This window comes from Lycorma delicatula, chromosome 9 (assembly GCF_047948215.1).
Source record: "Lycorma delicatula isolate Av1 chromosome 9, ASM4794821v1, whole genome shotgun sequence".
Taxonomy (NCBI): Eukaryota; Metazoa; Arthropoda; class Insecta; order Hemiptera; family Fulgoridae; genus Lycorma; species Lycorma delicatula.
The window spans coordinates 40,748,078-40,773,428 of record NC_134463.1 but is presented as its reverse complement, the minus strand read 5'-3'; the positions used below and the strand labels follow the sequence as shown (position 1 = coordinate 40,773,428).

Genomic DNA, 25,351 nt, shown 5'->3' with positions numbered 1-25,351 from the left:
TGTTATCAGAAAAGAATTAAATGAACTGCTGTACATTACAAATTTTTTTAACAGTAAGTTATAATATATATATATATATATATTATATGTTAAAACATGTATTATAAATAACATGAAAGCTTAATAATTTTATGTTTTAGGCTATTAAAACATGTGTTGCATAAAATTAAATACATTTTAAAATTCTTCACTACTTTTGAGTAAATATGAGTTGAATCAAATTTTACAAACTGTATAAAATTGTGTTAGCAGAGTAAATACATAATCAAGTATATACTGTGTATTTGATTCTGTTTGATTCAATTAATATGATGAGCATTTGGTGTGTTAGAAAATTAATTCTTTTTTAGGCAAAGGAATCTCCATGAAAAAATTGGAATTGAATAATTACATTGATATAAATCATTGATACTGTACAGGTTTTTATATAATACATGATGGTTATGTACCATGACTTCACATATCCTCATTTGTAAATAATTGTTAACAGTATGGCTTTTAGTTAATAATTGATTTAAAACAGATGACTTCATGATAATTATATTTGCCTTTTTTATATCAAAGCTACTGTTATTTAACTAGACATTACTTCTCTTTGGTTTAAGATAAACAAAACCTTTTGCTACTTAAAATGTATCAAAATGTAAATGATAAAGGTAGTGTTCATCTTTTTGTATCTTGTAGGTTTCTCCCTAACTGTAGTACTTTTTATTTTACTGTCATTAAGTTTTATGGCTTGTCTTTTTTTGTTACATTTGTAAAAAAATTCTGTATTTATAAACAATAAATAAATCTAAATCAGAAGTTCCCATAATAAAATATACAAATTATGTAATTATAAATCTAGCAATATCTATTAATTAATTATTTGAATTCACAATCAGTTCAATTATTTCTAATGGCAAATTATTAATTCTTATTTTTATATACAATACTTATGATTCTATTTTTTTTATTATTATAATTATTACTCTATGGCAAAGGAGGTTCAATAAGAATAGATGGCGCTTTGACTATTTTATTGACTTTGAGCGATGGTTCACTGAATAATTGTTCACTTGCCCTAAATTCTTGTGATGAATAAAATTGATTATTTGATCGATGCTGTTGTACATTTGGTCTAAATTGTTGTTCATTTGATCTGAATTGTTGAACATTCGGTCTGAAATCTTGTACATTTGATCTGAATAGATCGTTTGGTTTACTAAACTGCTGTTCATTTGACCTAAATTGTTGTACATTTATTTGTTGGGGTTGTTGTTGATGTACTTGCTGCTGGATCTGTTGTTGATTATTTGTTTGGAAGTGATTTTGTTGATTATATCTTAATTTTTGATCATTCGGTATAAATTGTGATTGTTGTGGTCCGTCTCGTATGCGAAGCTGTTGCAACAATTGTTCTTGTTTAGTTTCATGGTTTAACGATAAAACTTTTGAAACTATATTTAAATCTTCATGTGTTGTTGGAAGTTCATTTGTGATACCTGAATGGAATATAAGATTTTGCAATTGACTGTCATGATTTGGTGATTGGTTATGTGGTAATTTGTTGTTGTTAAAGCCAGAATTTCCAACAAACCTACTCGATTCACCCCTGTTTACTCTATTTAATTCTACTGATGGTGATGATTGATAATTATTGAAATTATTTACTGCTTGTTGAGGAATTTGGGGAAAATTGTTGAAATTATTCACCGATTGTTGAGGATTTGAAGGAAAATGATTGAAATTATTAAATGTTGGTGAAGTTGCAGGATTTTGTACAGGGACTGGATTTGTCGGTCTAAATTGAAAGTCAACACTTTTTTGAAACTGAAAGTCTTGTGGTTGTGGTTGTTGGTATTGGGTCTGAAAATTGATCGATAGTCCTTGATTTTCTTCTTGTTGTTGAAGCAATTTAAGTCTTTCTTGTTCTTGCCTTTGTTGACTGTTTAATAAAATATCCTGCTGTTGCTGACGTATTTTAGCTTGTTCTAAAAGTAGTAACTGTTGCTTTTCTCTTTCTTGACTCTCTAGAAATTGTCTTTGTTGATTTTGTAAATACAACTGCTGTTGATTTCTCAATTGATCATCATATATTTGCGGTTGGGATAGTAATTGTTGGTTACTTCTTTGCAATTCATACCTTGCTGTTTCTTCTTGAATTTTATTTAAACTATTTTGATGCAATGGTAACTGCTGAAGTTGTAATATCTTCAGTTTTCTTTGTTGTTCGATCAATTCTTGTTCTAATATTATTCTCTTTTCTTCCAATTCTTTTTGTTTGGCTATTTCTTCTTGCGGATCTAACAATAAAAGCGGTGCTCCTGTGTTTTTGTAATTTAATGGGATAACTCTTTTCGGTAAACCTAATTGATCTTGTTGAACTGTAAATGCTGCTAATAATGGTGCGTGAAGAAATTCCACTGTATGTTTTAATTTCTCATTTTTGGTTGAATTTGTTAATTTATCATTTGAATTAACATCTTTATTGACATCATCATCATCATCATTATTATTATTAATGATTTCTTCATTTTCTGATTGAATGTTTTCAACTACTATTTTTGGAATTTCTCCCTTTTTATTGGTACTTTCAAATTCAGAATTATCTGATTGAATGGTCTGAAGGTATTGTGTTTCTTGTACATTTAGAGAATCATTAAAAGGCTTATCAGATGCCGCATCTGGTACTTCAATTGGGTGAGGTACTTGAAAGAATATTGCTTCCTGCGGTGTAGGATTTGTGGAAGGATATTTTTCTTTATCGTCGAATAGAATCTCTTCTGTTTTTGGTTCTTTTATTTCTTCAATTGTCGAATCTGGTATTTCTCTAGTAAATGTTCCACCTGTTCTAAAATCTGGCTGATTTTCATCATCTGTTGAATGATACAAACTAAATTTTATTTCTTCTACAGGCGCCCGAGGTTCAATCTTTATATGATCTTCGTTAGCGTTATCATTCTGTAAATTTGTTGATCCAAATATTTGTTCTGTATCCTTATTATTAAAATATCTTGCAAAATCATATTCATTAAGAATATTTGATGTTTGATTAGTTGGTTCTTTTTCTGTCCCTTCTTGTAAAGTAGTTCTATCTTGTTCTTCAAGTTTATTCAGTACTCTTAATAGTGCTCTTCTTAATTTTGGATCAAGCTGTATCGGTGGATGCTGATCATCTTGATTGTTGTTTGCATCATGGCTATCACTGTTATCTTCACTGTGCCCATAGCTAACCATTAATGTCACCATGAAGATTACCTGTAACAAAAAGAAAATTATCTTGAGAAACATGATAATGGCAAAAATACATCAGCAGTGAGAGTTTATAGAGAAATTCTTTACTGTGTATCATTGTTCAATCTCAACACCTAATCACTGTAATAACAAAGTGTTAAAGCATTTTATATTTAAGGAAATGCTTTTCCTGATTATCAGTTCAGTGATCTTCAAATTCAGTTAAAGAATATGGTTTAAATGAATTAGTCATGTTCTACTTAAAAAAGCTAACAACACAGTTGTAGAACTTTCCAGGGACGCAGCTTTAGCCACGTGACAGTTGTTTCTGATGTGGGTTGTTTATGATGCACGACCTACATACACAACTTAATTAAAAATATTTATCATTTTATTTAAATATATTTTTTTGTTTATTTAATTCAATGATTCTAACTAAAGCGTGTGTATGCATACCGTATTTAATTTGCGCAGGTGTGGAGGTACTAGCAGCGATGGTTAGCACTAACTAAACTAATTTAACAAGTTGTAATTTCACAACTTATATAGAACAAATTTCGATTGTACAGTCAGCAGACTGGTGTAGCCGTGAGGTTTAACGCAGCTGGTACCGATTCCACCAGGCGATCGAGTTCAGGACCTGACCAAGACTTACTTTTTTACACTTTAAATAGTATTCATTTATTTAATTCGACCTTCACTTGTGACATCACAACATAGCAGACAACTACAACAGCATTTTTTGGGGCGGGGTGTGATTTTAAAAAAAATATTTTTTTTGCAAATATTGTTTTTTTTTAATTGTTAACAAATGTGTCTAAAAATATGACCTTAATTAGGTGTTGAAAATTTAACGGCATCAATGCTATATATATAAGAGTAATCTGACCAAGTTTGAGTAAAAGTCGGTCCACTACTTCTGGAGATAAATGCTGATTTAGAGGCCAGCACCAATCATACATACGAACATTAACAGCCAGAAAATTTCAATGTGGTTTTTTGGGTTCCTTAGATGTCAAAACATCAAGATCCACTGAAAACCGGATATACCCAAACTAGGCTGATACTTTCCTTTCTGGATATACTTTCCCTTCTGGAGCTAGTAGCTGCAGGACGTGCCCACGGCACACCTCCACAGCTCGGCCCTCTGGGTGGGCGGCATCTTGGAATGGGATTATTAGGTGTCCAAAATTGATTACCTCTTGTGTACAAATATTTTTTTTTGAATGATGAAAATTGATATAATGAAAGTTAAATTAGAAATTGATACTAACGAATCGGGATTTTCCGCTAGTGATCGGTACATTCCAGTGCCTTCTTTTTGGTTATAGTTCATTATTTTATGAAAAAAAAATCACATAAATAAATAAAAAATATGTAGAAAAAAATTTAAAACACCACTTAAATTAAAGTCATTAAAAGGTAAAAAATAATTTTAGGATGGTATCTCAGAATGAATTTGACAAAAAGCTTTGATGGTGATATGTAAGATATGTAAAAGTCATAGCTTCAGATTAAAGAATTGATTTTTTTGTTAATTTTTGTCTTAGGCGTGTTTGGACCGCACTCTTTAGGCCATTAGAAAAAATTTTTTGCCATGCATTAGAAAAAATTGGCAAAAACATCAAATTTTTAATTTGAAGCTGTGACTACCACAAAATCGTACAAATCACCATCAAAGCTTGTCAAATCCATCTGAGACACCATTCTAAAATTATTTTTTACATTTTAGTGCGTTTAATTTAAGTGGTGTTTTAAATTTTTTTATTTTCTACATTTTAGTACATTTTATATAAGAGTGGTTTTTAAAAAACTTTTTTATATATATTTTTTTTGTACTTTTTAGTCTTCATAAGTCTATACTTTATAGCTATGCTAGTACACATGTTTAAGTGTATTTAGTGAAAGAACCCATTCTAGTTCTTGATAAACGTGAAAACTTGTTTCATGAAAACAGTGATAAAGAAGTGGACATCATGGAAGAAGACAATCATGATTCAGACTTTGAATTACAATCCAGTGAGCATATGTTATATATCACAAGGTGAATTAAATGACAAAGAGATTTAACTTATCAAAAAACCAAGCTGAATTTTCGACTCAATATTGCACGGTTGGAGTTACTTAAAAAAAAAAAAAGTATAAAAATCTCAGGCCATTGAAATCGTGGAGAGAAAGATTTCTCTCAATACTTTGCTGAAAAAAATTACCTAGTTTTACTCTACAAATATTGAAGAGCTTATGTTACAATTTGGGCAAGTTAGTGATCCTGAGGTGTGGCACCTTTTCATTGATTCCTCCAAGTATAACTGAAAAGCAATTCCACTTCACAATAGTAATAAATATCTTCTACACTGATCTGTTTTTTTTGTTTTTTTTTTTTTAATGAGATCAGTAATGAATTTATTAGAAAGCAATATGATATGGAATTAATATTAAAAATACATATGATGTTATAAAATGTGAAAAAGTAATTTATAAAAAGCATAGGTCAGGATGTGTGTGGAAATTTAAAAGTAATAACTCTTTTGCTAGGCATGCAGTTAGAGTATACAGAATACTTGTTTTACTTGTAAATGGGACAGCCGAACTAGGGATCAGTGTTATGTAGTAAAACAGTAGAACTGTGAGAACTTAACTCCTCGTGAAATATGTATTATTCATAAGCCTCTAGTTAAACCAGAAAAAATTTCTAAAAGCTGTGAAGAAGGACAGTCAAGGATTCTTGTTTATAAGGCAGAAATTCCCAAAAATAAGTGAAGCAAAAATTAAAGAAGTGATTTTTGTTATCCCACAAATAAGGCAACCGATCAGAGATGAAATTTTTAATTCTGTGTTGACTGATAAAGAACTCGCTGTTTGGACACCATTTAAGACATTATTGAAAATTTTTTGGGTGTCTACAAATTACAAAGTTACCAGTATGTTGTAGATAAACTGACAAATTCATACAGAGTTATTGAATGTAATATGTCATTAAAAGACCATTCACATCTAGATTTCTTACTACCAAACCTTGGAACATTAAGTGATAAGAATTTATTTGTAAATGTTTCCACCAAGATATTTCTGTTTTGGAAACCATTACAATGGTAAATGAGATGTTAATATGGTAAAACTGATTACTGTTCAAATTTTAATTTGAGATGTATCTGAGACTACTTACAAAAGGAAAGTATCTACTAAGAAATTTTAATGTAAGTGTATTAACTTTTATAGATTCTATTTACAGGTCTGTAATCTACACAAAATAAAACAATGCAGGGAAAGGTATCGCACCTAGAGAAACATTAAAAATGTTTTATTTTGTTTTGTCAGTGTTATTTTCATCCTGAGTAATTTTTACTTTAACGTTAATCATTTGAAAGATAGGATACAGAATAAGAGTTGCTCTAAAATAACGTATTTAATAATAGTTTGAACAAGGTCCTCCATAATCAAGGCCTGTAGTGCAGTGGTATTTCTATCACTGTTGTCCCATATTGTAATGTATCATTGCTCCTAACTGTCGTTGTGTTCATTACAAATATGTTTAAGGATGTTGTGGTCAATGATGGTTGGCAGTGAATATAAAATTAAATAATAATTTTTTTCTTATTTCTAAGCATATTGTTGGATTTTATTGTCCGACATGCGTATATTTACCAGTTAGCACTGTAAGCGGGTAAGTTGTCGAGGGAGCTTGCAGTTCACATACACGATTGCACATGTGTTCCCCACTAAACCAGCTGAGTGTGCAGCACAATCACGCACCAGCGGTTTTATAAGCAGCAGCAAGGTAATGCGAGACCATTCATTCTCTGACCATCACCAGAAGAAGTCCCCTGGCTGGCCTAATGTGGAACCTCTCTGGGAAGTGCCAACATCCCCGCCGGAGCAGCCGGCCTGCCGACGGAGCCGCTGATTGCGGACACCACCTTCCTTCCCCACCTCGCCGGGCTTCAAACCCCCTGAACGGTGGTCTAACCAGCGGGCTTACCAGCAAGAACCGGCCCAACGTGGGATCACCCGGCGGAGGGCTACATTCCCGCCGATGCAGCAGACTGACCGGCCTCGCACGAAACCCGCTAGCGCCAAGATGCGCACAGGGGAAGATGGAACCGGACGAACGCCACACGGGAAAGCCGCCTCGGCCGTGCCGGCGGAAGACAATAGGGGCCGATTCAACACAGCTCTGAGGACATTATTGCCGCTAACGGAAACTCGGTCCGATTCCTATGGACGAGCCGCAACTTCCCGACGCTTCGCCGGAGTCCAGCGAGCAGACTCAACAGCCCTTTTCAAAGCTACCAGTAGAAAAAATAGCCCTTTTCAGGGCTACCACAAGGTTGTAAGGTGGCACGTGCCGTCGGAGCAGTTCGGTGACAATAAATAAATATATATATGATAAAATGATTACAGAAGAATTATAAATCTCAAAATCATTATCAAAATAACAATTTCTAGATGAACCAAACTGAATTTAAAGCAACTTAAAATCATTAGGTTTCAAGTCAAATTAAAAATCATTATTATAATACTTGTGATTCCATTTATTGCTGCCAATATCTTGTTTTGTTTTTTATTTTTGAAGTGTAAAGACATAAATACAATTTTTAAGACCCAATATATAATTGTAAGGTTATAACAAGATCAAACAAAGTAAATATTCTTAAAAATAAAAAATCTGAATAAAGCAGGATTCAAGTAGTTTTTATGTAAAAATAGAAACATCAAACTTTTCAGGGAAATAATCTATCACCATCTTCAGTTTAAATTTTATTACATAAAAGAATAATTTAAAAAAAAAAATCTATTCGTACAATAACCACAGGCTGAAGCCAAATTACAGTTTCCTTTATTTTACAACGAGGAATTAAGTTTTTAGCTCGCAATAAATGTAGGATTTATTTAATCAGATGGAATTATAGCAAATATTATACTTTTAAATTGTAGTTATTTGATTGTAATACTATAAAGCAAATTTCTAAACCGATGCAAAGCAGTTAACAAGTGTATGTTTAACCAAATCGTATGTTTGTTTTAAATCGTACACAAATCATAGTATTTATTATAGAGTTTGATAAAAATTGTTTCTGTCTAGTATTAACTGTTCGACTTAACTATACTTATGAATTTCATTATTTACTCCTATACTCTACGTGTGGGAATAAAAAGGCATACTTCTTTCTGCTTTCACTCGCATTTCATTCAACTGTATTCCATATGTTTATTTTTATATACGCTAACCTTTGACTTCGTAGTTACCTGTTCATCGGTTTCAATTCGGTTCGGTTAACTATTTATTGTATATGTGAATTATGTTGACGTGTTTTTTTTTTCAGAATAGGAAGCTTGATTTGTTTAGATATCTTTTGAAAATTTACTTAGAATCTTTCATCTCTAGATATAGATATATAAATTTCTTTATCAGTATTATGGCTTAAGTTGTGTCATCGAGTGACACAACAAAGAAAATTAAATTAGTATCAAATTAAGTAATTTTCTCACAATAATAGACCTAATAATTATGATAAAAAATTACAACATCAATTTTCTCCCATAACTCAACTATTTTGTAATCGATTTTAAAAATAAAATTTCATTTTGTTCAAAATAAAAGCTTTTTTTTACAAAAAACGTAGATTTTGATGAAATTAATATTTATAGAGATATAACGGATTGGAAGATAAACATAGCCGCCATTTTTGTAATTTTAAGTTCTGATTTTTTGCTAATTTTAAAACTTGATTACCAAGACGTTTACCATATATTAATATGATTCCTCTAACCGAGGAACTTGAGATATAAATTTTTATATAAAAATTACAAAATGGCAGATAGGGGGAGAATGAAGGAGAAATTGTCATTTTTCTTAAGGGTATCTTTTGTTTAGTTTTACAAGTAGAATCCGAAAAAGTATAGCCAGCCCACCATTGTAGGAAAACTCTGTATACAACATTAAATATTTGTGTACAGATAGATATCTACTCAAAAAATACCTGTAGTGAAATATACAGCTGCATATTAATACGCCGTAACGATAATGATAATTACAAGTGATACCTTTATTCTGTTCACCGTTGAGGTTGTTTTTATAATGGACATCAACGATGAGAAAATTGGGAAGGATATAAAGCGTCAAATGTGCTCTGCACTGTAAAACGATGCTTTAGTAATAACGATCTCATTTCAAAAATAATGGGGAACAGATATATCCATACAAAAGAAGAAACCATGAATAAGAAAATAGTACAGGTTAACTAAAGATCGCGTGAAATAAAAAGTAGAATAGCGGTAGTTAAGAACGATTTATTTTGTTTTGTTTACTTTTTTTTGCTTGATGATCATCACATAAGTTTGAAGCTTGTGCGTGAGATATGGAAATAAAATTTTGTAGCTTATGATAAATGCTATACCTGACCGAGATTCTAACACGGGACCTCTGGGTGAAAGGCCGTGACGCTACCACTCCGCCACGGAAATCGGCTGATTGAAAGAAACCATTGTAATACACTAAGATGGAGCTGAACTCGAAAAAAATATCTTGTAAAGGGATTATCTTATTAAAAAAATTTCTAGATTGTGTTAAAATCATACGTCTCTTTAAATTTTGCTTTAAATTAATTTACATCTTTTTAAATTTTTATTTGTTTCAATCGACTTGAAATAAATTTTCCAGAAGAATATTCTCTATACGTTTACTTACAATAGTTTTATTAGTTTATCGGCAACTGGTGGATCCAGGGAAGGGGTTATGGCACCCCCAAAGGCCCGAAGGCCTTGCATTTTGAAAACCCAGTTGAAAAGAATTGAATCATTGTACCAATTATCAAAATAACCAGTTGCAACTCTGTAATTAACGTGAATATATATTATTCTTAGTAGGTAATTAAGAGAGGTTGACTAATACATATTCATAACGACATGCAAATCGATAAAAATCGCGTTATCTATCGGGACGCTAAGATGCGAAATCGACCCACCGGGTTGGTGTAGTGGTGAACGCGTTTTCCCAAATCAGCTAATTTGGAAGTCGAGAGTTCCAGCGTTCAAGTCTTAGTAAAGCCAGCTATTTTTACACGGACTTGATTACTAGATCGTGGATACCGGTGTTCTTTGGTGGTTGGGTTTTCAATTAACCACACATCGAACTGAGAATGTACAAGACTACACTTCATTCACACTCATACATATCATCCTCATTCATCCTCTGAAGTTATTATCTAAACGGTAGTTACCGGAGGCTAAACAGGAAAAAAAGGAAGATGTGAAATCATCGAGATGAATTAATTTTGTAAATAAATTATTGTATTATTGTTATCAAATGTGTAAAACGTTTGATTGCAATGGACTAATTACAATTATTGAAATGAATGAACCAAAAAAATCAACTAATTCGAATTTTCATCTTATTATTTTTTCCTTATCTTATATAATTTTGATTGTTTGCATTGTTAGGATTAAACAATCCGAGTTTAAAGTTAATTTAGCTTCTGGAGTCCTGTGAGGATCATTTTAAATAACTTACAAATTAATTTTTATAAATCGAAGTAAAATTGAAGACATTTAAGCTCGTTTCTTGGTTTTGCCGAAACTGTCCATTTTAGCTTCTTTTACAGCAAAACTAATGACTGGTTTAACGATTTTTCTTGCTTATAATATAAAAGTAGTTCAAAATATAGTATGTATCTTATAAAAGTTTATCAAATATTATATACCCAACTCAATTAGGAGGAGTAGGAACCCTTTCCATCAATTATCCCACTCCAAAAGAAGAATTCAGTTGTTCGATCCGTTCCTGCAAATTCGTCGAGTAAACCGAACCTAAACGATCATATTTTTTTCTGACTACAATGTTTTGGCCTTTATAAAAGTTTTGTCGTTAACTATTGAAGCTACTGTTCCAGGAGACACTAATTATAAATTTTCAAGTCAAAAAACATACAAAACTACAAATTTTTCATAAAAATTTGTTTCAAAACATTTTTCGCACATCGTAAATCGAAAATAAACAGTTTCTGTACGTTCATGTGATTTTTTTTTCTCGTATTTATGTAGAGTAAACCGGTAAAATTTAGTTAGAATCTCCTAGAACACTCTGTATGAGAAAAATAATTGTAATTTTAAGAAAAAAATAAAATAATAATTAAATTTCACAAAAATAAAAACGTAGCGTACACGCATTCCATAATCATTTTTCTAATTTTTTTTTCTTATTGTATCATATCCTCGAGTAATGAGCAATACGTGACTTTCAATCAACAAAACGTGATTCTTCTTTTTTGTCTTATTTGTTTCTCTGTCGTTTATTATCTTGCTCTTCTCTATATCTCGATCCCTCTCTTCTTATCTCATTTTCTTTACCTTTAAAAGCTTCATCTATTAAAAAGAAAATAATAAATAATAAAACATCATTCATTTATAAGAATCGAATGATTGTGAAAGTTTTTTTTTGAAATCGATTCAGTTATTTTTTTTTTTTTTTTGTTAAATTGAAACACGATATTTATATATATATATATATATATATATATATATATATATATATATATATATCGACCTTGAAACAAAATCCCATTCATACTTTTGATTTTTTTAATAAAATTATAGTATTATTATTGAGAAATCTTTTTTTTCTTTTAATAAAGTGGAATAATGAATAACATTTATAAGGGGAATTAAAAAATATTATATATATATAAAATTCTTCTGTTATTATTGTTACAACTATTATACGACCCACGATGTGGCCACATCTTTCGTGCAGCTGTTTGGTTTTAAGGATATAATTTTTGTTTGTTTATTAAAGATGTTCTGCTTAAAAACTTTCCTTATTTTAACATCATGGGTGTTATAGATTAAAACGAGGGTAAGTACTGCGTTATCAGGTGGAATAAATTGTTCTATTCCCATTGAGGAATTAGTTGTAACGCATTCATTTCTCCATTATTAATAACTAGAATCGTACAATCCTTTTACAGTTGATTCAATCATTTTTTTACTATTTTTTCGGTAATAAAACGAAGTTAACGACATTATTTCTAGATTATTGTTTCGTGAATTAAATTAAATATCAGATAAAAAATTCCAAATTTCGTATTGTAATTCCATGATATAGTTATAGACGATTTTTCATGTAGAAATTATCAACTTTTTATTTATTGAATGGTTTCTTGATAAACGTAAAAGAAAACATGCAGTTAACTGATGTGATAGTAAGACTTTTTAAAAAAAAAAAAACCACTAGAAACAATGAATGTACATTATAGAATTCTGTAATAAAATTACTCTTGTATTGTAGTTAAATAAAAACTTAAATATATTTTAAAAAACTTTGTTTCAGTAAGTGCGTGAGAAGGGCGGATTTCCGGCGTTAGTTAACCATGAAAACGTACCCAACAAACCCAGTTTTTTACCTCTTAATTTCATTTTCCTGTGAACCTATTCACTTGAAAATCAATAGGGTTGTATTTCTAATAGGTTTACATCAGTCCATCAAATTTCGTCAAAATCTGTTAAGATTTGCGTCTGGTAGAGCGGACAAAAAATGTTATACCTGCATATATATATATATATATATATATATATATAAAAGTGCAGAATCGTGTTCAGGAGACTCCAAAACGTAAAGGAAAGTGGGCCCTTCCCATTCAACCGACACACCCTTATAAAACCTGACTGGGGACAGTAGCGATTTCTTCTATAAATTCTTTGGAAATCCACTAAGAAATATTTTTTGTATTATTATTTAAGTTTCTCGATAGCAAAACGTTATCAAAAAAAAAAAAATATTTTTAGTGGCATACAACTTGGGTAATATATACTATCAATGATAATATATACTAAGATGTATGCCACTAAAAATATTGCACTATAAATAAAAGTATTTTGTTTGATTCACTAGCGTTGTTACGTAGGCTTTATATAGAACAGTTGATAAGCGTCAAACCTCTTAAAATTATTTATCCTTAAGAAAAAGAATCTCATGTGGACAAAACATGACTTCCTTGTACGCCAATTAAATTACATTTATAAATTTTTTTTAAATCAAAAGGACATAAAATTTTATTTCTTTAATAACTTCTGATGTTTTTTCATATTCTTTTTTTGTATTGTTATTGCATTATTATTCCACGTAAATTTTTTTTACAGTGAGAAGTTATTAATTATTAATAAATCAATATATTTAAATAAAAAAAAAGTTAAAAAAAGGAGATGAAGTCTGATTCGAACCGATGTGCCTTCCCCTAATATCCAAATACTTCATTAATTAAACTTTTATTTGGCTATAACTCTGGAACCAATGAAAATAAGTACCACTTATGATATCGTTAAAAAGCTCTCAATGAGGGCTTATTACTGCAGTTAAGAAAAAGTCCAAAATCCAAATATTTTTGGATTTTGGGCTTTTTTGGACACTTTTTGTTCAGCTGATTGCAATCAAAAGGGGAGGTGTACAACAAGATGTTACAGCAGTTTGAAATCCAAAATTTCAACATCCATCGGCTAATCGTTTTGAGTTATGCGAGATACATACATACATACAGAGATCACGCCGAAACTAGCCAAAATGGATTCAGGAATGGTCAAAATAGATATTTCCGTTGAAATTTGGAAACCGAAATTTTTCGCGGTCACAGTGCTTTCTTTACTTCGTACAAGTTAGTAATGAAATAGGCAATGTAAAAAACTTGCGCCCAGTAGAATAAAAAAAAGTTGAAAGTGTACCCAAAAACCCTGTTTCTTTGGCTCTAACTCTGGTATTTGTGAGCAGATTTGCTTGACAATCTATAGGGCCCTATTCCCATTAAGTTTGCATGACCACACCAAGTTTCGTCAAACCAGTTAAGATTTGCATCCTCTACACCGGACGAAAAAGTTTTATTCAAAGAGATATACATACATACGTGCTAGTTAGAATATAGTATTTAGTACATATAAGCATTATTAGCTGGAATGTATTCCTGAAATACAGTAATTCTAAGAAATATTATACTGAAGCCTTTGTCTTTTATATAATTTTCTTATGTGTTGTACTCACATCGTTAGGATAAACATCTAACGTTACGTAAACTTGGGTTATTAGAATGAATATCTAACGTAAGTGTCGTACTCACTATGTCAGCAAATACGCATAATATTGTTCATAAATCTTGTACTAGGATTCAGAATAATATTGTAGAAAGGAATTTATATTTTTTGTAAATAAATAAAAGTTTCTTTTTTAAAAAAAGAAACTTCGTCGTTAAAAATAAACGTATAATACATACGTATTTATAAATAAACTTTTCCAAATTCTTCGGAAATCCAATAAAAATTAAAAAGTTCTTCAATAATTTTTCAGTTCTTCTTTATATTCGTATTTCAAAATAAAAATAAATTTATAACAACGCCGTCTTCAGAAAATCGTATTTTAAAGAATTTTATTTAAATTAATTTCTCAAAAGATTTTATTTTTTACCGTATTTGTTAAGACGGTTTTTTATTTTTTTTTCTGTATTAAATGTGAGTAGATCTAAAAAGAAAGCTTTTTTAATGAAAAAAAGTAATTCGCTTAAAACAAATTGGTGAAATTTTATTAAAAAGTATAAAATTTAATAATAAAAATAGTGTTAAGATTTTACCCGTTTAATCATCGACCTATCATATGTATTTCTCTTTTTATAAAAACATCTTCATTATTATTTTTATTTTATATTAAATAACGTTAAAAATAATAATTAATCTTCACTGAAATTTTTTTTTTTTAAATCCATTTTCAGATGTTTCATTTTTAAAGCATCTTAGTGATTTAATACGTAACAACTTATTATTGACTTTACGAAGAAAAGTACGGTACTACTTTTGGTCGCATGGTAAAAGTGGGAGGTAAAAATTTTCTTATCGTTTTGAGGTATGAGGCGTAAGAAAATACCATTTACTTAAATTTTTTCCTTTGTATAAAAGTTTGTGGCTCGAGAATCTCCAAAACTATTAGATCAATTAATTTGAAATTTAGTTATGCTGTAGTAGATTATCTGAGGTTGTGCATGTAAATATTTTATGGTGATTGATTGAATCGTTCTTGATTTACGCTCAATTTAAGGTCGAAAAAATTTGAGCGGGAGCATGTTAGAAGCGTAGTTCGTTATGATGTTGCAAGTTGGAACGTTGACATTTTTTTTAACTGCGTTATTTATTGTTAGCAGTACTATTTAGCGTATTCAGGTAGCATTAATAGCTTAGACAACCGTGATGATCGGGTATATGTTTGAGGAAACAAAAAAGAAAATTTGATGTGGACACCAGATAACTTTCTTGTACACCTATTAAATTACATATACACATTCTTTTAAAATGAAAAGTACATAAAATTTTATTTCATTAATAATTTCTGATTTTTTAAAATTGTTATTGAAATATTATTTATCGTAAAAGTTTTTGTGCAATCAGAGGTTAATAAGTATTAATAAATCAATGTATTTAAATTTAAAAAAAAGTTAAAAAAAAGGAAATGAATTCTGATTCGAATCGACGTCCCTTCCCCTTGTAAGACTCAAATATTTCATTAATTAAAATTTTATTTGGCTATAACACTTGAACTCTCTAAGCTTTCAATGAGGGCTTATTACTGCAGTTAACAAAAAAGTCCAAACTCCAATTTTTTTGGATTTTGAACATTTTTTGTCAAGTCGATTGCAATTAAAAGGAGAGATGCACAACTAGATGTTACAACAGCCCTAAATCCAAAATTTCAACATCCTACGACTAATCGTTATTGAGTTATGTACAAGATAAATACCTACGTACATCACCCCGAAACTAGTCAAAATGGATTCAGGGATGGTGAAAATTGATATTGCCGTTGAAATCTGAAAACCGAAATTTTTCGCGATCACAATACTTCGTACAAGGAAGTAAAAAAAACGTGTAATCGGTCGTCTTGCGCAGAATTATGCTAGTTTTTTCTTATTGTTCCCTTTTTTTTTGTCTTCAGTCATTTGACTGGTTTGATGCAGCTCTCCAAGATTCCTTATCTAGTGCTAGTCGTTTCATTTCAGTATACCTTCTACATCCTACATCCCTAAAAATTTGTTTTACATATTCCAAACGTGGCCTGCCTACACAATTTTTCCCTTCTACCTGTCCTTCCAATATTAAAGCTGTTCCCGTAATTAATAAAAATATTTATTCTTTTCAATAAAATCTATTAACAAAGAATGTTAAACGATAATTAAATATAACTTAAAATTATTCATTACTTGTGTTCGTGTAAAATAATTTATTTCATGCTTCTGCCGGTAAAGTTGCTTTTATATTAATCTATTTATATTAAATTTATAAACGGAACGGATCGAATCCGGAAAACTAAGGTACATTATTTTTTTACCTGCACACATAAAATTATATAAGAATATTATTTATTATAACGAAGTTCGGAAAATCAGACACCGAATACAAACTTACGTCTAATCACGAAGTATAAATAGATTACATCCGGAATCTGTAAAAGGAATGTAAAAATGCGTATGTACCTGTTTCATATATATATATATATATATATATATGTAAAGAGATCGGTTCTTCACTACTACGCATGTTTTATAAACAAAAGTGAAATTTTGTTATCGATGAATAAAAAAAAAAATTCGTTGTAATTTTCTTTTTTTTATATGTTTAGCTTTATTTATTATATTTTGCAGAGAGTTTTCTAAAGTAACATTTGTCATATGAACTTTGACCTCGTGATGCATTAGCAAGGCTAGGATTATATAGCAAGGTGAGAGAGGTAAAGAGTGAAAGCTGTTCATCTGCCTGATGCTTATGTCTGAGCTGCATTTTAACTACCTAACGGTTATAAATTATTTCATCGGTTTACTAGTTAAAATTCCATTTAGCTTTTTTTTTATTTTCTATATGTTTGTAATTGTCGAGTCTTTATTGTAACATCGTTTTAAAAATCACATTAATACTAGGCTATGATATACATTGTACTAGTTAACGTAGAAGGGGTATTACATTAGTTTTAAGTTTTTAGAAAGTAAGAATTACATTTTATTTTATAAAATGTCGTTAAATTAAAAAATATTGTAATCTGACTTAATTAAAATTGTTTGAAGATTATATCAAGTTACCTACAATGCGGGTGAAAAGTCCTTTTACATGTTAATAGCATAGTAAGTTAGACATGTAGATAAACATTGTTATGGATACAAAACAATACAAAAACGGTATATTTTTTACTATTATTGAACAGATTGACTCTTTATTATTGTTTCCCGTCATAAACTGAGTCCTGGGCATGTCACTTCGGGGTAATGCGGAAAGGACGTGACAGTTTCGAGTTAACCCGTAGCGGATACAAGTGGTTTCACTGTTGAGGAGCATTTGTTGGCTTCTGTATGAGTTCACGAACGTTAGAACACAAAGAAGACAATGACAGACATTTTAACGGGCTTCGCTGTTGGGTTTGGAAATCCACCGCCGTCATGACCAATGTTATTCGCACGGGAAAAGAAAACCTTAGTGATTGGAAGTGTTCTCGATGCACCACGTAGCAGAAGGCCTAAGACTCGTACCGAAACTTGGGTTTCTGTGGTGGCGGAATCGATTGAACGATTGCCGATGAAGTCAACCGATAAGCGGTCTTCAGAATTAGGCATCATGCGATCGACTATGCGAGATTACATGCGGAAATACTTGAATGTTGCATGTTTTCGGCCATCTGCAGTAAATGAGGAGTGGTCGTGATTGAAACAACGTGTGCGTGCATATGAAATGCTGCTCGCGCGTTTCCCGCGTGTAAATGATCAAAAAATCGTTATGTTCTCTGACGAGTGTGCGATTTATCGTAGCTCACGAAATCGTAACGTCTTTTTTTTGGGCAAAAAACAATCCGCAATTTTATGAGGAAATCGTGTGCAATCCGACGCGTTTTATGATTTGGGCAGGGATAACGACAGATCATCTGCTTGGACCATATTTCTTTGGTGGTTCTATTAAACAGCATAGCTATCTTAACGTTATTAACACGTGATTGCTTTCAGAATTAACGGCAAGAAGAATAGCATCGTTACACTTCAACAAAATGGCGGTGCTCCACCACATTTTGCTCGGAGTGTCCGCACACGGCTAAATAAACGATTTCCAAACCGATAAGTGAACCTTGTACCTTTATAAAATGTTATTCACAATAAATGATAATAAATGTTGAAATGTTTTTTTTTATTCATAACAATGTTTGTCTACATATCTAACTGCACTACGCTATTAACATATTAAGGGACTTATCGCTCACGCTATACACAGTTTTGTGTCACCTGTTTACATTAATGGGAAGAATAATTAAATCGATTCACGATTCGATTAATTGATGAAGAAAAGTCATTAAAAAAAATAAAATTATACTGTAATGAATGTAACCGTATGAAATTAATTTTCAGTGGTCTTTTAGAAGAATACAGAGAGATCTAAATTTTAAATAATTAAGGCGATTACAGTAAAAATAGAATTACCTATTCCTTCAGGAATGCGGTAGCAGTAGCAGCGGCTAGACCAGTTACTATTTTCATACATACAGAGCGTACGTGTCTGTAAGTGTAATCGTCCTTAGCGTATAATTTTTTATTTTTTTATCGGAAAAAGTACCAAATATCCCTTTCGGGACGCCGGAAGGCGGATGTAGATTTCACCGGTGATAAGTAGGGGAAAAAAAATTTCCACCTTAAAGTTAATGGTTGCATTTAAAAAACGTTTTCGGATGTTTAGCATACGACAATATTTTGTCATCCCTTGCCGTAAGGTTTGGTCATATTAAAAATTGTTTCAGACAAATATTTTAGGTAATATTTAGAGGACTAACGATCACTTTAAATCGATTCAATATTGTGTCTATTAAGGGAGGTACGATCTTTTTTGTCTTCGAAACCCGATTTTTTCCACCCCCTGGGCCAATGGTTGATGATATCAAAAAACTTTACTTAGATAAGTTTTAGGCCCTTATCCAAAGAATAGTAGGAATTTTAAACGAATCCGTTATTTTTACTTAAGAAAGTTAAAGCGATGTTTTGTTTTTCCGACAAAGCCCCTCATTTTCATCCCCATGACCCGATTTTTCCCATTAACGAACTCGATCGTCATTTTGGGTCGTTATACTTTATGTATCAATTTGAAAGTGATTGATGCAAAATTACGGCAGTTATCGTGTTCACAAGAAAGTGAAATATATATATATAAGTAAATAAATATATATGTGTGTGTAAACTTTTGAACTGACGGTGGTTTTGGGGCCTGGGGGATGTGAAACCCAAAGATTTGTCGAAATTTTCCGGAAGTCGAATCATGGCACTCATCACAATACGTAGCTTTCTTATGAAATCTACCTAAAATATGTTTACCGGAAAGGGCTTCACCCGCCGGATCACATGGAGGTTGTCTGGGTCCATAGCTTCCGCCAAATCGTGAGTCAGATTTTCTACGATAGTACTGAAAACTGAGATCGAGGGTAAGTAGTCGGATAGGGCGGAAAAAAACATACGAATTACTCTGTAAAGAGCTGCAATACACGATAAGTGAGCGCAATCCTGAGAAAAGCTCAAGTTCATCTCCAATCAGTGAACACCTGATCCGTTCACAATCCCTCGTAAAACCAGATTATTTTACTGGATGAATTCCATATTACAATCGACGATTTTTCGTCCACCGGTTCAACATCTCACACACACACACACACACACACACACACACATATATATATACACACAGCACACACTTCCGGTCTGAACCCCCGCTGTGTTCATTATCCTTATGGCTGTGAAATAATACTGATAAATAACAATTAAAGCCTAGAGGGGCTGTCTTTCCCCAAACTTTTCCCTAATTCTTGACATAGAATCTTCTGCTGTAGAAAAAACTTATCGTGTTTATTTCCATTATCGTAGAATACTCTATATCTCGGGAAGGGTTCAAAGTATAGAGCTGAAAATCGGATCAGTTATAAATCGCATATTCTATTATTTTTATTTCGAAAAACGAAATCTTAAACTGTATTAGATAGTCGCCCAAGAGAAAAATTGGTACTTGCCTATTAACGCCACCGCAGCTATAGATTTATTTAAAAACAAAGTAGTCAATCGGATTTCGTTGGAAAATGAACAATCTCTTTATTAATTTTAACAAATGGTTATTTATATTTATTTATTTTATAAATATAATTTAACCAAACTTAACCTACGCTCGCTTCGCTCGCTAACCTGGACTAATTAACACCGTAATTTTTTGAGTATTTATTTAATAAATTCAGTAATAATTCCAATTATTTATTACTTAAATAATCAAAACACTCCTGTTAATTAGTCAAGGTTAGCGTGCGCAGGTTAAGTTTGGTTAAATTATATCTATAAAATAAATAAATATAAATAACCATTTATTAAAATTAATAAAGAGACTGTTCATTTTCCAACGAAATCCGATTGACTACTTTGTTTTCAAATAAAGCTGTAGCTGCAGTGGCGCTAATACGCGTAAGTACCGAAAAAATTCACCCTCAAAAGGGCTAGGGTCTCGAGCTGTGGCTTAAAATATTTCTTGGAAAAACACAGATGTATCCTGAAAATTTCAAAGCAATCGGTCGGTTGGTTCTCGTATGATACTATTTAAAACGGACGACAGGCAGAACTCGTCACAAACTTTCGTATTTATATATTAAAATTTTTCTTTTAACTATTTAATATAATCGATAAATTAAATAGAAAAAAATGGGAAATTTTAATTTAAACCCTGGTTTTTCGGGTCATCTTTGTGTTTTTCAACCGGTAGTTAAGTGAACAATATCTCTCACTCATTTTGTACCGAATATAATAAAATGTGATAAAAAATAAGAAACAGAAAAAATAATTTTAATTGCTTTGTTAATTTGGCTTACGATAAGCCCCAACTTTTTTTTGTCTTCAGTCATTTGACTGGTTTGATGCAGTTCTCCAAGATTCTCTATCTAGTGTGGTAGTCGTTTCATTTCGGTATACATCCTACATCCCCAACAATTTGTTTTACATATTCCAAACGTTGCCTGCCTGCACAATTTTTCCCTTCTACCTGTCCCTCCAATATTAAAGCGACTATTCCAGGATGCCCTTAATATGTGGCCTATAAGTCTGTCTCTTCTTTTAACTATATTTTTCCAAATGCTTCTTTCTTCACAGATTTTCCGCACACCTCTTCATTTGTCATTTTATCCACCCATCTGATTTTTAACATTCTCCTATAGCACCGCATTTCAAAAGCTTCTAATCTTTTCTTCTCAGGTACTTCCATCGTCCGTGTTTCACTTCCATAAAAGCTACGCTTCAAACATATGCTTTCAAAAATCTTTTTCTGACGTTTAAATTAATTTTTGATGTAAACAAATTATATTTCTGATTGAAGGCTCGTTTCGCCTGTACTATTCGGCATTTTATATCGCTCTTGCGTCGTCAATCTTAATATAACCCCCAACTTAATATAACTTAAATTCAACGATTATAAATACTGCTCGTACATAAAAATAATATTTCGTTGGAAATAAAATTATTTTCTTCGATACTGTATGATAAACTATAATTTCGGTTTAAAGATCATAATCGCGGTAAACAATTGTACATGTATATTGCATGTAAAATTTATTATTAAAAGAATGTACATAAATTAAAATAATTATATTTACAAACACATTTACGTCTTTTGTAAATCTACCTCTTTGAGTGTATATGCTTGGTATATGCTTGAATATGCTTGGACTATAGTTTACCTAAGATAAATTGAGTACATTTAAATACATAACTTTTACCATAAATAGGTTCATTGTCCTCCGTATTTCACTATTATGTTACGAGTAATTTATAAACTCTTAAAACGTGCTTATTTTAACCAAAGTAGACTGCGGTATTATAATGCAAATTCTTTTATATTTATAGCTATTCATTGCTTGCAATAATAATTTTTATAAACTACGCCTTTCTATGCATAATTAAAATTCTAAACATTTTTTTTTATTTACAGGCTTATAATCAGTTCAGCGATAAATTATTGAATTGTTTTTCTTTTTACTATTTTCTCTTTATACATTAATAAAAAAAAAACAAAAAAAAAACTGAAATTTATATGGCTAGATTTTTATCTTAATATCTTGTCAAATTAGAAGTTTTTCCTTTAAACTGGACGACACATTTTGAGCGGCAGAATTGTTTTCACAGAAAGTTAGAATGGTTCATTGCACATTATGAAAAAGGATGCTATCTAGTGGAAAATTTTGGCAACATTATGGAAGCAACATGACGCCTATATTGATTATTTAAATATTAATTTTTTTAGAAGATCCTCTATCTCGTTTATTTCACAGAAAAAAAGAAGTTTTTTTATGTGAGCAAGTATTTTACACACACGCACGCACACACACACACACACACAAAAGCCCAAAATCCAAAGAAATTTGGATTTTGTGCTTTTTTTAACTGCAACAATAAGCCCTCATTCAGAGCTTTTCAACAATATAACATAAGTGGTAATTAGACATTGGTTCCAGAGTTAGAGTCAAAATTTTAATTAATGAAATATTTAGATCTTAGAACAAGAAGGCACATCGGTTCTAATCAGACTTCATCTCTTTTTATTATTATTTTTTTATTTAATAATATTTACTTAATAATTATTAATCTCTGATTGTAAAAAAAGGATTAAAAGGATTATTGCAAAATTAACACGGTGATTTTTTTTTTATGACAACTGAAACAATCGATTAACGTTAAACAAAGGGTATACATTAAGCTGTTAATCGGCCGAATGTTTCTTGTACTAACAAAAAAAAAAAAACTAGGCTATTTAAAGGTTATTTCCCGATGTTTCGTAACGACTGTGTTGTAATAATTGTGTGTAAATTCTTTTTGCTGTTTATTAATGCCGAGGAAGTGTGAAAATAATGCAAATTGTTACTTTATAAAGAAGATTCTGTCTGTGACTGGCCGTCTTTGTCTTGTTTTAAATACATTAAATTATGTCTGTAAGCTTACACTGATTAAAGTCATAGTCGGATAAATGAAATTAAAAAGTTTATTGAATTTTCAGTAAAACTTTTTTTGTTGTTGATATTGATAATTATTAAAAAATGAAATGTGAAGTTTAGTTACGTGAATGAAGTTTGATTTAATATGATCCTCTACTTTGTGTGTGTGTGAGCGCGCGCGCATATTTGTGTGTGTAAGAGAGAAATTTTTTAAATCAAGTTAACATACTTGAAGTTACAGAATGATGAAAGTACCGGTATTTGCTTAAAAAGAAAGAGAAATGAATTTACTAAGCCATCAACTTTTGTCACATAAATGGCATATCTTCGTATTAGAAATGAGTAGAGAGACAGATAGTACTGTGAAACATTATCGTAATAGTAACATCTGTTGCTTTGCAATTTATAATGTATTTAATTAATTTACGTTAGACTTCTTTATCAATTAATTTATATTATAATAAATGTCTTACTAACTTCCTATAAGATTTGTCACATAACAGTTTTAATTTATGAACAGAATTTTCAAGTAATTGTATGACGAGTACATTCTATACAGAACGCTGTCATTTATTTATAAATTAATTGGTATTGTAAGAATGTAACTATATAATTATATAATCGAATTCAGGTTGTTTAAGGAGAAAATTAAAACTGTAAAAAGTGTGATTGTCGGCTGTAGGCAGGTGGTTCGTATATTTAAGGGAACTCTTTTGTAAATGTAAATTTATATTATACAGGGTATTTTTATTTTAACTTTCTATACATAATTTAGATTCACTCATTCAGTGAATAAGATTTTAACTTTTGTAATAAATAATTATCATTTTTATTTAATTCAAAATAAATAAGGAATCTTATTAAATTTTTAATTAGTAAAGATAAAAAAGAAGTTGATTCCCACGTACGCGTATAACTAAATTATAATAAAGGTTAGCTGTGAAATAAAAAATTCTCAAGACCTGTGAACGTACATGACCTACATAAAAAAAAATCTGATACAGTTATTAAATAAGAATAATAAAATGAAAATCGTGAAGAGGTATTTCATTAATATTAATATAATTGAAAAACATAATAGTTAGCGGCTCAAAAGAAGCTTAGCGAGGGTAAGTTGTAGGATGTAGACTTCGATGTCTCTTATCTTTCTGATATACTAGCTGCAGGGCGTGTCTACGGCACGCCATCGCAGCTAGGCCCTCCGGGCGGGTTGCCCTGGCGGACGGCTTCCCGGAATGGGATTATTAGGTGTTCAAAATTATTTACCTCTTATGCAAAAATATTTTTATTTGAATGATGAAAATTTATATAACGAAAGTTAAATTAAAAATTTAACTCTAGAAATTGATACTAACGAATCGGGATTTTCCGCTAGTGATCGGTACGTTCCGGTGCCTACTTTTTGGTTATAGTTCATTATTTTATGAAGAAATACATAAATAAATAAATAAGTAAAAAAAAAATATTAAAACAGTACTGTTAAATTACCGTTAAACCGCACTAAAAGGTAAAAACTAACTTTAGGACGGTATCTCAGAATGGATTTGACAACAAGCTTTGATGGTGATAGGTAAGGTTAAGTGAAAGTCATAGCTTCAAATTAAAAATTTGATTTTTTTGCCAATTTTTTCTAATGTGTGTTTGCAACTCACTCTTTAGGCCATATATATATATATATATATATATATATATATATATATATATATATATATATACATATAATATATGTGTGTGTATATTTGTATATATTTCGCATATATATCGATGTACCGATTATTGTAACAATTATTATTCATTTATCTTGTTTTACTTATGTTCTAAAACTAATAAATTGTAATTATATAAACATTTTCAATTGTCAATCTCTCAATATCCTGATCCAGTCGCGTATATAAGAAATGATTATAATACAGTGATCAAAGTATAATGTGTATTAGTAATGACTATACTATGATTACAGTATACAGTGATAATGATTATAGTATAATACAGCTGAACTGATCCGTTAATTAATTCACAAATTTTTTAGTTTTTTGAATATATATATATATATATATGTAAACAACACATTTAGACAATATATATATATATATATATATATATATATATATATATGTTTCAAACATAGTAACAGAAAAA

The 25,351-nt window shown here is 30.7% G+C and overlaps 1 protein-coding gene across 1 annotated transcript in view; it reads right to left on the bottom strand.

Moving 5' to 3' along the window:
* Nucleotides 1-767: 767 nt before the first annotated feature.
* The window catches only part of LOC142330643 (uncharacterized), a 152,044-nt gene continuing 127,460 nt past the window's right edge, over nt 768-25,351 (bottom strand). Inside the window, exon 2 of the mRNA XM_075376087.1 lies at nt 768-3,240. Coding sequence (XP_075232202.1) covers nt 973-3,240 — 2,268 coding nt within the window. The 3' untranslated portion in view covers nt 768-972. The remainder of the gene's footprint in view (nt 3,241-25,351) is intronic.